The sequence below is a fragment of the Apaloderma vittatum genome, unplaced genomic scaffold (genome assembly GCF_000703405.1).
Source record: "Apaloderma vittatum isolate BGI_N311 unplaced genomic scaffold, ASM70340v1 scaffold4011, whole genome shotgun sequence".
NCBI lineage: Eukaryota > Metazoa > Chordata > Aves > Trogoniformes > Trogonidae > Apaloderma > Apaloderma vittatum.
In genome coordinates this window covers 99,423-113,147 of record NW_009700722.1, presented here as the reverse complement: position 1 = coordinate 113,147, position 13,725 = coordinate 99,423, and the positions used below count along the sequence as shown (strand labels likewise).

Genomic DNA, 13,725 nt, shown 5'->3' with positions numbered 1-13,725 from the left:
TTAGGTACCTAAATTCACATCTAGCTATCTAAGTAAGATGATGTAATACTCATCCTCGTTAAGCACAAGTTAGCAGCACTATGCTTAGTGTTGCAGAATTGATTTGCTAGAAACAAGCTGCTGCCTCCCAGAATGGGTTGAAACCTGGTGGAGCACGATGATGGACCGTGTTATATTTGGGGCAAATTGTTTCAGAGAAAAATTAACTCAAGCTGTTGCTGTTCACGAAGAAACACCACTGTAAAAACGTCCAGCAAAGTTTATAAGGAAAAAGAAACGTCCTTAATGATGCCAATTGCATTTGGGGTGGAAGAAAAGAATAGCAAAATTGTTCATGCCCTGAGTACCTCAGAGGTTTATAGAGCGCTGCTTGGAGCTCGGAGTGCTTAGGGAGGCAATTATTCATCATTTCTGCTCATTGAAATCTTTACTGGACCTTCTTGTTGCGTGCACCGGAGCTGGGAGGGGGGAAGCACGGAGGGTGGTGCCCAGCAGCCAGCCCTGCACGGGGAAATTGCCCATTACTCTTGCTGTAAATTCCAGTGTCTTCCTCATTCTCTCAGTAAACATTGATTTATGAGGACCTGGATGTAGACGGACAGTTTGTGATTGGGTGTACCGCTCTCGTGTAGAGAATTTACTCCAGATCAACAGAAAATTATTGCTGAAACTCTGCCGGTCATTAGTTTCCGTTAGGCAGCGTTTTGTGGAGAGGGTGTAGTGCCAGAGCGTACAGGAAGGCTCCGCGGCACCTTCCCTGTTCTCGCCAACACTGAAGCCAGAGGAAACCCTCAGCCCAAGCCGGCTGGACTCCCCCGCACATGTTTCTGGCAGTGAGCACGTCTTTACATTAGAGAGTGCATTGTTACCAACCACATGTCCTAAAGCTCTGCCCATCTGTCAGTCATTGTGGCTTAAGTGCTACTTGGGGGGACGGTGGACATTGTTCCTTTCCTTCAGCATTTTTTTCATCTGTTTTTGTTATGCATGGTCACACTGGGCTTTGTGTCTGCTCGATATGTATGTATGTGTTTTCTGTTTGCATTTTTTTAATATGACTAGAGCATAACTATACTTTCAGGAGCGAAATATCCAACAGTAAACGCTGCCTCTTTGTCTTTTGTTCAATTTGGATGTGAATTTGGGATATTTTTCCCGGTGAATGTTTTTTTCAGTAAATAAATCCGTAGAAACTATGTGCCTGGTGGCCGGGAAAGCTGGGTCTCATCCCTGTAGTCTCGAGGGAGAAAACAGAATGTGCAAAGAATCATCACCGATATCTGATGTACGTCTAAAGCTTATCGTGATGGCAGAGGAGATATCTCAGTCGCTTAAGATTGCCCAGTGTGTAGTGGGTGAAACTCTTTTGTTCGTAAGCAACAAAAGCATAGAGAGAGCATTGAAAGTCCCCTCCTTATCTTCTGGTTATATATCACTTTAGGCAACCCATTTTGTTTTACTCAGAGGTGATACTCCAATTTCCTCTGCCAGCCCATGCATAAGGTTCAAAGGAGGCGCAAACGAGTTGTGTGCAGCTCCTGGGCAGGCAGCTGAGCCGTGGCGTGGCCCTTGCCCAGCCTCTGCTCCATCCGTGGCTGCACACAGACCTTCTGCTGCCGGTTTTGTGTCTTCTGTTGGGAGGTGGGGAGAGGCACAACTGCACCTTCCTTGAACTCCTCATTCTTCCACGTTGCCCTTTCTGGAGCAAGTGTAGCGCCCACAGCTTTTGGAGGAAAGGGGCATTTGTGATGATTCTGTTTGCAATTCCTTCATGCCTCTTCACTGAGCATCAAACAGAGGGAACACTCATCCCCCACCTTTCTGTCCACCCTCAATTAAGGAAGGCAATAGAGTCCTTAAGTTTTGTCAAATCTTCATGCAGTTATGATAATTTTGCTTGTGCTACATAAACTCTGATCACCGGTAAATGAATCTCAAGCCTTTTCAGAGAGCATCAAAATGCCACAATGTCTCTGAGATACTGGTAAATTACTGACTTAATTAACTCCCGTTCAGACACTTACTTAAAGCTGGTTCCAGATGAGCATTTGGAAGTTTTTTCCTCTCCCCTAGGTAGTGCATAGCCTGACAAGCTGGAATGGTGGAAGCATCACCACTCTTTATTGCTGCCCCCTCACCCTAAACATAACTAGTGACTATGTGAGTACTCTGAGCCCATTTTCACGCAGAACTAGGTTAACAGGAATCACTGTCAGTGATGGCAGCCAGCCCCAAGGAAGGGTAACATCTCATACCTCAAACTCAGAAATACTTGTCTTGCCATGCTTTTAGTTCATGAAGTGATACTTCCTTGATGATTAATAACATAAGGTATTTTGCTGCATCAGTTTGTATATGTTAATCAGCTTTATCATGGTTTTAAAAAAAGAAAAAGGGAAAAAAAAAAACCACAACAACCTCAAGCCCCCCAGCTGGTCTGAATTCCTCATCTTAGATGATGGGAGCAGGAACCCAATAGGGAGTTTCTCCTGCCAGCTTGCCTCATGCATGGTTCACTCGGTGGGGTTCCTTTCTGTTAGTCCTTTTCACTCACTTCCATTTCGCAGGCATTCAAGAGCTATGTGTATTTTTTTTCCTCCCTGAGTCAAATCACAAAGAAAGCTGCAATCAAGCAAACTTTTCAGACATGCTCTCTGGAGACTGGCACAGTAAGGTTCAAATGGGTTCAAACGAGAATAAAGTGGGACTGAGCAGGAGGAGGACAAGCAGATTTGGAGGTAAAATTGAGCAAATCAGACAGCAGAAAGTTTCAAAAGTTCTTGGAAGTCAAAGGGATAAAAAGGAAACCTTGGTTCTGATAGAAGAATAATGTGAAGGTCAGGACGAGTGCAGTTTTGGACAATACATTGGCTACACCATGGGCTTGAAAGAAGGGATAATGATTCACCCTGCTAAAGGATTTGTACAACGGACAAACAGTAGGGAGTAGAGGTTTTTCAGTTCCTAGAAGATTCCCACAATGTTCCAGTCTGTTATTGTCAGGTTTGCAAGTATCTCGAGATACACTGCAGTGAAGGTTACTTTAGCCTGAAAAGGGAGCAGCCCTGCTAAGCACATCTAGATTTTTAATTCGATATTCCAGCTGGTGAGAAGGTGTTATATTTTTCTAGTGTTTCTTCCTGTTTGCTTTGTAGAGTTCACAGAATGAAAGTCCACCCCTCTGAGAGATTATCCCCAGGTTTCCTACCCATTTCATAGCGAGCACTGTATTGTCATAGGAAAAAAGACACTCTGTGGATGCTCCATGTTCTCTGGTATCTGTAAGGTGATGAATAGATGATACCCTGTGGGCAACATATATTTATTGGGAATAACAATATTATAAAAACCCTTAGATGTTTTAGCCGGTGTTTACTTTCAGCTTTTTTTTTTTTTTTCTGCTTATAAAATGTGACCACAAAGGAGCAGAGTAAGAAACAAGTCGTACCACCAGTGACCACAAGCAAATCTTGTAGAGACAGGAATTTACCTGTCTCTGGGTTGTTGTATAACTGTGCTTTAGATGAAAGACTAGATCCTACCATGGGTATGGCCCATGACTTCTGTGTAACTGTTTTTCAGGGTACCTGATCTCCTGGGAGGTGTATGGCAGGAACGAATCTCGCCTTGCCCGCACGCTGCCCAACACGACCCTTTTTTACGCTGGAGTACAAGATCACGGGGCTGTCGTCTCTCACCACCTACACAATCGAGGTGGCAGCTGCGACCGCAAAAGGGAGCGGCTGGGTCACGTCCTCCACCATCTCTTCTGGCGTGCCCCCAGGTTGGTGAAGCTGCGTGAAACAAATGAAAATCAGCTGGTTCTTCGTGTTTCTGTGTTCCAAAGGTCACATGTTACTTTCGTTCAGTGGTAATAAAAATGGTTTTATTTATAAGACATTGGAATTCTTCACCACCTAATTTAAATTTTATTTTTAGAACAGATTAAATCATTAACATGAAGACGCTTGCAATTTGAAATTGCCAGAAAGTTGAGGCTGTTTAATAAAAATACAAAAAAAAAAGTTGTCGAGATGGCAGAAGGAGTGGACAAAGTAATAAAAGTGAATACAACACAGAATCTCTTGACATTTATAAAGTAATGTAAGAACAAAGCCTGGATCAGTTCAGAAGGTGTTGCTTTGGGGGAAAAATAGAGTTTGAATGAAGTTAAAAAAGAAAGATTTTTCTATTTGTAAGTAGCGTAGCTTATGTCACCTGTGAGAGGACACTTTTATATTGAAATGAAAATTGTATTTGTAAGTTTTGGGAGTTGTGGCCTGAGAATGATTTTGGAGGAGATAGTCCTGTGCTGGATTGTCTAAGTTACCATTCGGGCACCTCGAAATTTCCTCCACGTGCATTTTGTTTTTCAAGTCCTACACTCTCCCTCATCCAGTATGGAAAGCAATTCATAGCTCAAACAAGCAGTTTCAGTTAATTTATAGGCGCTAGAAGTAGAATTTTCCAAAGTGGAGCTGTTAAAGTAAATCACTGGTAGTAATCCAGTTTTCCCCTTTTCTGGTATTTTTGAACTTTTTTATATGTCTTGAAGTATATTTGCCTTTCTGTTCCCTAGTTATAGGTATTGTGACAAGTTGTAGACTGGATCAATGCCATGCTCCCTGTTGTTAGTCAGATAACAGCATTATCCTGCTTGGTCAGGGTTAGTTTATCGATCGTACATCTCACAAACGTGAAGTAAGAATCAAGAAATATTGTGTATTCATGCATACTTGAAATACATGTCAAAAAACTGCCCCTTTTTTGCCTGTTGCATTTGCACGTAGTGCAATATTATGAAGGATTACTGATTATAATAGTAATTTCCATTACTTATAAATGCAGGTAGTACTGAGAATTTATTCTAATTTCTTTCCTGGGCTAACTTTTGTTGATAGGTCAGAAAATAATAAAATTAGAAATGCCACTGTAAGCTTGACTGACGTGAGGCACAGATCTGTTTGGGGCAGCTGATATTTCCTCGTACCTCTCATATACATTTCTGTTTCTTCAGAACTTCCAGGTGCTCCGTCCAACCTGGTGATTTCCAACATCAGCCCTCGCTCTGCCACACTTCAATTCCGGCCAGGGTATGATGGCAAAACCTCCATCTCCAAGTGGATAGTCGAAGGCCAGGTATGTCCCTGACAAAAAGCTCTTAATGAAGTTTCTGAGGGGTTAGAAGGGTGTCTAAATAGTGAATTGCTGTCTGGATTACGGTTTTTGTTTAACTTTGGATCAAAACTCCTCAGTCAGTGGCCTGGTGGTGACTGTGCAGGAGGTCCTGGAAGGGTCAGCACGCAAAGGAGCTCGAGAGGCTTAGCTGAGAAATGTCTGTGTAGCAGCCAGTGAGAAGGAGGTCATACGAATGCTGTAACTTCCGTCAGAGGAACGAAATCAAAATATATAATATATATATACATGAGAGTCTTTATCCCTTAAATAATTCACATGGATTTCTGTAAAGCAGCTTTGCTTGTGTTCCCGAAGAACAGCAGATGTATCGTAAGCAACACACGCAGCAGAGCTTAAGTCCATCCATTTATTTTAAAAAAGATTGGAAACCTGTGTTTAGGTTGTGTTAGAGGTATTTTCAAACCAGATGCAAACCTGGAATTATTTTCCCGTAGAGTCAGAAGTATAGGAAGAATTGCACTGAACGGTAGAGATACCATTATTCATGAGACTAAGTGTATTTTTCTGTCTTGTAATGGGATATACTGAGGGTGTTTTATCCAGACCTCTAGATATGAATAGGATGAATTCTCTTCTTCATCAGCTTTAAACAATATCCCTCTTTCTGCTGTCGCTATGCCTTGGAGGAGTTATATATTCCTCATTTGTTCTCCTGACAGATGAGCTTTGCTTCTTCCTTTCCACCCACAGATCTTTATAAATAATATAATCTGTTTTTAAGACCAAATGTTGGACTTCTTAAATCACCGTCACCACTTAGACATGTTGATACAATCACTTCACTTTGTCATGAGATTGTTGTGAACAAGTTGGTACGTTTTGTGCCATTTACATACACATTATTGAATATTACAGAATTAAACACTGAAATCCTATAATATGGTGGCTTGGCACATTCTGAGAAGCATTTTTGTGCTTCTCTGAGCAATTCTGTGAGTTACAGAACACCACTGAAGTGAAATTAATTTGAATGCTTTAAAACTGCAATAATAATTACCATGAAGTTCATCTGCATCCTTGAAGAGCCCCGGGTACAAATAGTGGTTGAAGGGTTCCTGGTGTGCAGAGAGGGAAGGGAGAGTCTTTCTTGTTCACAAACCCTCAACATTTCATGTGTTGCTACAAGAGTCAAGGGGCTGCTGGTTCTGATAGATCCTTGATCCAGGAATATTTGCTCCATTTGGGGAAGGAGCACAGCCCAAGTCTTTGCTTAGCCTGGGCAGTTCTTTTCAGCACAGCTACCCTGCAGGTTTAGATTTGGCACAACAAGAAATGGTGTTCCAAGTGGATTTAATTTAAAAAAAAATAAAAAATGCCTTGCTCACATGATTAACAAATCTTTGCAGGGTGCAGAGAAATTGGTGAATCCTTAAGGACACAGCAAATCCTGTTTCCAGGCTGACAGCTGCATATAATCCTTTGTTCACAGCCCCTTTCTGCCAGCACTACACTCACACTGTTTCTCTCTTAAAGTGTGATTTCACAGCACCTTTGCCAGTCTAAACCAGAGCTCTCCTTGTCCTGCTCCCATTCCTTCTCCTCATCCCCATCCCTCTTGCCAAGACTTTGTTACTCTGCCTTCTGCATGCCCTGCTTCTGGCAGGATCATACCCAGAGCTGCTGCGAGACTCGATCCAGCCAAGAGCAAATGAGTTTCAGGCTGACTGAGTCTCTGCTGGGGCTGTGTGTGATCAGAACGTCACTGCAAGGGGAGGGGATGAGCACGCAGTAGTGGGAGCAGAGATTGTCCTGACTTGAATCTACACTGCCTTGGACCTGCCCTCTGGACATCACAGGTTTTCCTGCCTACCTCTCAGAGACACAAAAGCTTTCAAGAAAGAGCTGCCAGTGACACCCCAGTGTTCACTTGTGCCTTTCATGTAGTCTGTTCTGAGTGGTGATACATCTGTGCTGGGATGCATACTGCTGTTGGAACATTTGTATTTTAGCATAGACAAGCATGATTGTTCCTTAGGAGTATGTTAGATTGAAGGGCAGTGGTTTTACCCAATCTACAACTGTATTTCCTGAACAGAAATGTAGGCAGTTTTTGTTCCTTCTGGAGCTTTCATTCACTGGCCCGTGTATAGGTCTTAATAGCAGTGATAAGGGTTTCACACCTTAGCATTATATTAAAAGTTACTTGAGGTATGGCTTTGCATACTGGGTTTTAAAATGGGTTCTATTGCTAAGTGATAGGATCCATTTAACTATAAAGCACGGATCTGAATATTCTAGTGTACTTTGAAATTAATCAGTTGAATTGGAGAATGAAGATTCTGTCCGAGCAGGTACAGGAACTACATCTCCATCTGTTCACAAATTTTTTGATCATTAGCCTTTCTGAAAGTTTGCAACGAGGTGCAGAGTAGCTGAAAACAACTAACAGCTTGGGGAAAGAAATGTGTTGCATTTTACAGAGACCTTGTACAGCATGATCTCTTCTGGAAGGAGAACTAGGTCGATCTCCCACACAGGTCTGTTCCCTCTGTGCTGCACTTCTGCTGTCGGTGGGTTCATGACAAAGCATCACCCACAGATCCTTGGTACTGTTGTGCACAAACCAGGACAGCACTTCATCTGTGTCCCCCTCTGTTTGTGCAGCTGGGCGATCGCTTTGCATTGGACGTCCCTTATATACCGTGTCTTCTCTTCCATCTCTACTGGGAATGCATCCTTTACTCTGAATGTCTGAGTCCCTGGAGACAAACTTCAGCTATTTCGTGTTCACACACACAAACAACCTGCCGCCGAGTTTTTCTTCGTAGTTCCTTTGTGTGGCAGAAAGCTTCCTTGATAAGGGCAGGTCTAGAAAATGTTCCAAGTGTTCCATTTTGGCTAAGTGCCATTTTTGAAGTCTGCTACTTCATGAACAATTTGGATGAAACACACAGCTGGGAATTCCAGTTGACATGCAGTTTTGTGCATCTGGCCTTGGCTTCTGCTTTCTATGCTGGGTGTAAATTCATGGGAGTCACTGTGGAGCTAATTCTCAATTATGTCAATGAACATAAGAGGAGAATCGGGTCTTTAAGATTTTAGTGCTGGTAGATAATGAAATATCAAGCGTTAAAAATCCCATTTCTGTGTTTTCAGTAAAGCTACATTCTGTACTTCTGAAGGGATTTCTTAAAAATCACTAGAGTGTTTCTCTTCTATCTTTCCATCTAGACTCAGAGGGCTGGAGGAAACTATTTCCAGAGAGTGACAAAACCGCAACAATGCTATTTAAAAAATAGTCCTAACATTGTTTTTCCATTACACACAGTATAATTTAAGGAGAAGAGGGTCTAATGTAGTATAAAGGTTCTCCTGACACTTATTTAGAGGGTCCAGCAGTAACTGTGTTGTGGCATTGACACTCAAGGGTAACATGCTCATCCCCAAAGAATTTCACCAAATCCTTCTAGTCATCCTCAGCTCTCAGATGCAATTAGAGTATACCTAATGTAGACTTTTTTCCTGACAATTTGCAACCAGGAATGACTACAAATCCCTGCTGCTGTTCATGTGGTTTTGTATCTGCACTCTCTGCCTGCTGCAGTCCAGTTTCAACTCTTTTTTCTCCTGTGCTGGATTTTTCCTGGGGTTTTGTCAGAAGTACAGAGGTGACATCATTACTGGGCGTTAGTGGGTACTCGTCACACAACATCAGGCTTTCCAGTGGCTAATTAGAAAATTTGGCTTAACTTCTGCCAGGTTTGGGTTTTCTGGTGGGTAACACTACTGTGCAGATAGCAGAAGCCCTGTGGAAGGGCTGAAGGCACCTTGTGAAGAGGCCCTGCAGGTCATGGAGCCATGAGTATATGGACTAATACAGAGATTTTTTGCTTAAAGCCTTTCTGCTGTTTTCAGAGAGATTTTGCACGAGTATCGTGGTGAGCAGTAGCAGAGTTTCAAAGCTGTAACGCCTTAAAAGTGTTATCACTGCATTCGCTTGTAAAGCTGCGAGTTGGGAAAGGCGTCGTAACTTTAACCATGAATTTATCTGGTTTTGTGGGTTAAGGCAGTGACCCAGAGAGGATTCATCCATTGTACAAGGTGATTCTCTTGGTGTCGTTTTTACTCTGGAGCTGGTAAATAAAGTGTCTGAAGCTCTGACAATTTTATGCCTTTGCCAATCTTTAAATCAAAAATGGCTGAATCGATTTAAGGATTTTGTAAGGAAAAAAATTGCACCCAGGCTGACATCTGTGAACTGAATTTCTCCCAAAGTGATTTCAAATGTGTGAGTTATGGACCTCTGTAATGAAAACTCTGACATATCTTGAACTATAGTAGAATGCAGGGTACCTCTATAATGTACAGAAACATTGTGTTTTGTTTCATGCAGTTAGTACTCTGTAACTGTGCAAAATTTCGGAAACATTACTGTCTTATACAAAATATCACGGCCAATTGTTGTTTTCATTCTGGATTTTAATTACTTTTTAAGTCAAAATCCTACAACTTTGCTCATATAGTTCATTCTGTCAGAAAACGTTGAAATGTGTTAACGTTCTCCTTTTAGAAATGGAGAAACTAATGCATAGAGAAGGAAAGGGTTCTGACATCACTTCCAATATTGATTTATACTGTCTCATTTCTGTAATAATAAATGAATATGCCCTTTTATTGAATGTAATGCCTTGGGAACAGCTGAGAGATGGCAATGAATATGTGCTAACTTGTGATGGCAGATCATTATTAGGGATTACATGGGGTGTCTTGGTGGACGTAGGTGTTTTTATTGTGGCAGTCCTGGGGATTGTGGCTCTATTGTACAGAGAACTCTTAAGGTTCAGAGTGCATTTCTCAAGGAGTTTTTATGCCAGTGGTAACAGAAAAGCAGCTGGTGTTCTCATTTGCCTCCGTGTCCTCGTTTTGGCTGGGATGGTTAATTTTCTTCCTAGGAGCTGGTACAGTGCTGGGGTTTGGATTTAGTGTGAGAACAATGTTGATAACACACTGCTGTTTTAGTTGTTGCTGAGCAGAGTTTATCCTAAGTCAAGGATTTTTCCAGTTTCCTATGTTCTGCCAGAGCAGGTGGAGCTTGGCTAGTAGAGCTGACCCAAACTGGCCCCAGAACGTCATGCCCAATATATAAACTGGGAGAAGTTGTTCGAAAGGGGTGGGTTATTGTTCGGGCGTCAATCAGCAGGTGATGAGCGATTGTGTTGTGCATCACTTGTTTGTGGTTATCTTTTTTTTCCCTTGGATTTTATTTCTCTCTTTGTTAGATGGATTTTCATTGCAATTATTAATATTATTGTATTTTTAATTGTTTTATTTCATTTTCATTAGTAAACTGCTCAACCCATGAGTTCTACCTTTTATTTTTTTTTTCTGATTCTTCTCCTCATCCTGCTGGGAGAAGAGGGAGTGTGTGAGCGGCTGCCTGGTGCTTAGTCGCTGGCTGGAGTTAAACTACAGCGCTCCTAAAGCAAAGCACACGTATTCACACATGCACGTACTCTGTCAACAAACAGAATCCTTTTCTGAAGTGTGCATACACTGTTATCCAAAGAGCGGCTACAAGAAAGAAGCCTCTAAATTAACTTATTTTTTTTATGCAGAGAGGCTCGTAGTGGACTCTCTTGCCCCTCAAAGGATTCTTTTATCCTTACCGCTGCCCGTAGTTCTTTTTGCCCTGTGGGAATCCCTTTGTACTCTGATTCTTGAAACTGATACGTTTCCTCTGATCTGACATCAGAGCGTTTCAGCAAAAATAATTTCCTTTTCGTTCAAGAGCCCGAAACTTGGAATCTACTATAGATCTTGCAGAGGTTTAAAAATATAGAAGTCCGTCACTGAAGGTTCTCTTCTGAGACACGTTTCTGGGGTTATTGCTAAGAAAAAATGGGACCAGTTAGTTCAGTGGTTTGAGCGCGGTGCTGACAACAAGGACCAACACCAAGGTCGCAGGTTCGATTCCCTGCTCAGGTCCCCATGTGTTGCCTGATCTAGTCGAGAGGTGGCGTCCCTGCCCATGACAGGGAGGTTGGACTAGATGACCTCTACGGTCCCTTCCAGCCTGGGCCATTCTATGATTCTATAAAATGAAACTTTGACCTAGACTTGCTTGGCCACACAAGTCAAAGGCTGTGCAGAAGTCCCCAGGCTCTTCACCCAGCTACCCTACAGCCAGTGTCCTTTCACTCCCTTTACTTGGCAAAACTCCCCACACAAGCAGCACTCTCTTAAAATATACGACTGATTTCAGTAGATCTAACCCTTTGGGTTAGTTTCCCAAATGCTGGCACCGGATCCTGGGAACACTGCAAGGTATTATTCTAAATAAAGATAGTTCCCAATCTCTTTTTCTTAAAATCTTTTGCTGAATCTCTAAACTATGCCTGTGGATGGTTCTTTTGCTGCCTCTCTGCCATTGCCTTTCGGTTGAAAATGAGTCTGAAAGTGGTTAATTGGGACTTTGCCCAGGGTCTTCTGCCTCCCAATACACTTAGTGGCCACTTGTCTACCAGCTGGCTCTGGAGCTTGGGGATGACCAACCTGCTGGGCTCGGCTGGCCTCTGCCATTTCCTCCTAGGCTGCACCCATCGTTCCTACCAGGGAGAGCGTTCACAACCAGAAAGCCGTCTCCTGGGCTTGCCATAGTCCTGGGCCCATAGAAGCTTTTGCTACTCCACAATCAAGATCCTCAATGTTTCCACTTTTGCAGCCAGCTGATTTGATGTCCTGCTGCAAAATAGGTGAAAGAATTTTGGACACCTCTCAAGCTTGAGTCAATGTCAATTGTTCACAGCCCTGTGGGCCTCTGGGCCTCAACCATGTGGTCCTTAATGTGTATTAATGACCTGCCTGCTGCTGCATAACAACTGGAACCTAAGGACTTTTTTTTTTTTTGCTATGCAAGAGGTATTTTAAAAAGCTCTTACTCTTCTTAGAATACAAAAAGACGGCTAACTCGCTACTGGAGATTATTTGCAGCCTCCAAAGCACTGCGGATTGTTGCTATACAATTACTGCAGCACTTTGAGGTGATGCTGCTAAGAGCAAGGAGTTCTGCAAAAGGAAAATAAGCATTTGCTTAGACTTTCTATGGTATTAATCAAAAACTCTATTATTAAAAAAAAATTGTTCTCCATTTCCTTGACTGAAATCAACCCACTCTTTCTTTCTTTGTTCATATAGACTCTCAAAAAAAAATCTCTTTATGATCTCTTTGTTCTCTGGGTTCAGTTTAGGGCTGTTCTGTTTTACCATGCAGACCTGTCTCAGCTTGCTTCTTTAAGCTTCTGCGTCCATGGACTTTACTCAAATTTATGGAGATCAGTTATGACCAGGAATTTTAAAAGGTTCATAATCTTCACTGACATCTATTTTATATGCTGTTCAGTGTGTGACAGTGTCCTTGATAACCAGTATGACTGAAAGGCCCATCAAGACCTGTGCAACCGTATCCCTCCATGAGAACAGTCCTCTGCTCGGAAGACCACAAAGGCTCCTTTTGACAGTGCAACACAGAACTTACTTCTTTGGCCTAATTTTCCTTGTGTCATTTCTTCACGCACAAACATAAATATGCAGCACATCAAGTCCTGGGTGAGCGAAGAACTAAAACATCTATAAATAAATCAGACTGTTACTCCTGAAGGGGGAAAAAAAAAAAGAGTGAATGAAACCTAATTTTCTATTTGAAATACTTGGGGTATACTAGATACTTCGGGCTACGTTGCCTGTCGAGTGCTTTGACAGTGTCTATGGCTGTAACTAGTACACAGAACTCGTAAGGGATCTGTTTTAAAAAGATTAAAGGAAATAGCTCTTTACACAGTGGGTTGTGAGCTTCTGGAATTTGTTGCCACAACAGTCCATGGGAGTAGATATTGTCAGGAGGTTAGAAAAAGATCAGGTGTCTTCATGGATACCAGGTCTGTAAATAGGTGCTAAAGGGAATAGCTGTCTGCACACCCCGAGATCCCTCAGCCTGTGACTGTGGGTGCCAGGTGCAGGCTGAGGGAATGGGACTCCAGGTACTGCCCTTCGTGGTAGTGTCGAACAAACAGAGTAAACGTGCTCAGTGCTGGGGAACTACGTTGAGGGGTCTTCTAAGATCCCCTGTGTTCCGGCACTTTGCGGCTCTCCAAAGCCCGGCTGTCTCTTCTGTCTCCTTCTCCACGCTCCCGCTGGGGCTGTCAGGCGTGTGACCATGCCTACTGGTGCCACCATCTCCCAGTGACCCAGGTCAGACTCTGGCCTCTGTCACACCTTGCTGACTTCCTTTCAAATCCTGGGTCATCTTTTTTTTATCTCCAGAATGCTGTATGGAAGGTAACGCGCTCGGTTCTCATCGCCGTTTTGCCTCTTCTAACATTGCCATAGCTGAGGGACAGTATTGGCCAACATGTTGTGATAAACTAATACAAAGAATTTTACGTGGAAAAGTCTGGTCCAAGTGCAGAGCAGCAGATGAGGTTAATCCACTTTTGTTCTTTGACTTTGTTCTTCATTTCTGTGGCATTTTGCCTCCATCGAGACTTACTTAGTATGCATCAGTTCCTGCAAGTTATTATCAAGGCTATT

The 13,725-nt window shown here is 42.6% G+C and overlaps 1 protein-coding gene across 1 annotated transcript in view; it reads left to right on the top strand.

Moving 5' to 3' along the window:
- Nucleotides 1-13,725, top strand: part of LOC104280997 (protein sidekick-1-like) — a 282,102-nt gene that overhangs the window by 187,866 nt on the left and 80,511 nt on the right. The window contains 3 exon segments of the mRNA XM_009878837.1: nt 3,583-3,659; nt 3,661-3,784; nt 5,018-5,139. Coding sequence (XP_009877139.1) covers nt 3,583-3,659; nt 3,661-3,784; nt 5,018-5,139 — 323 coding nt within the window.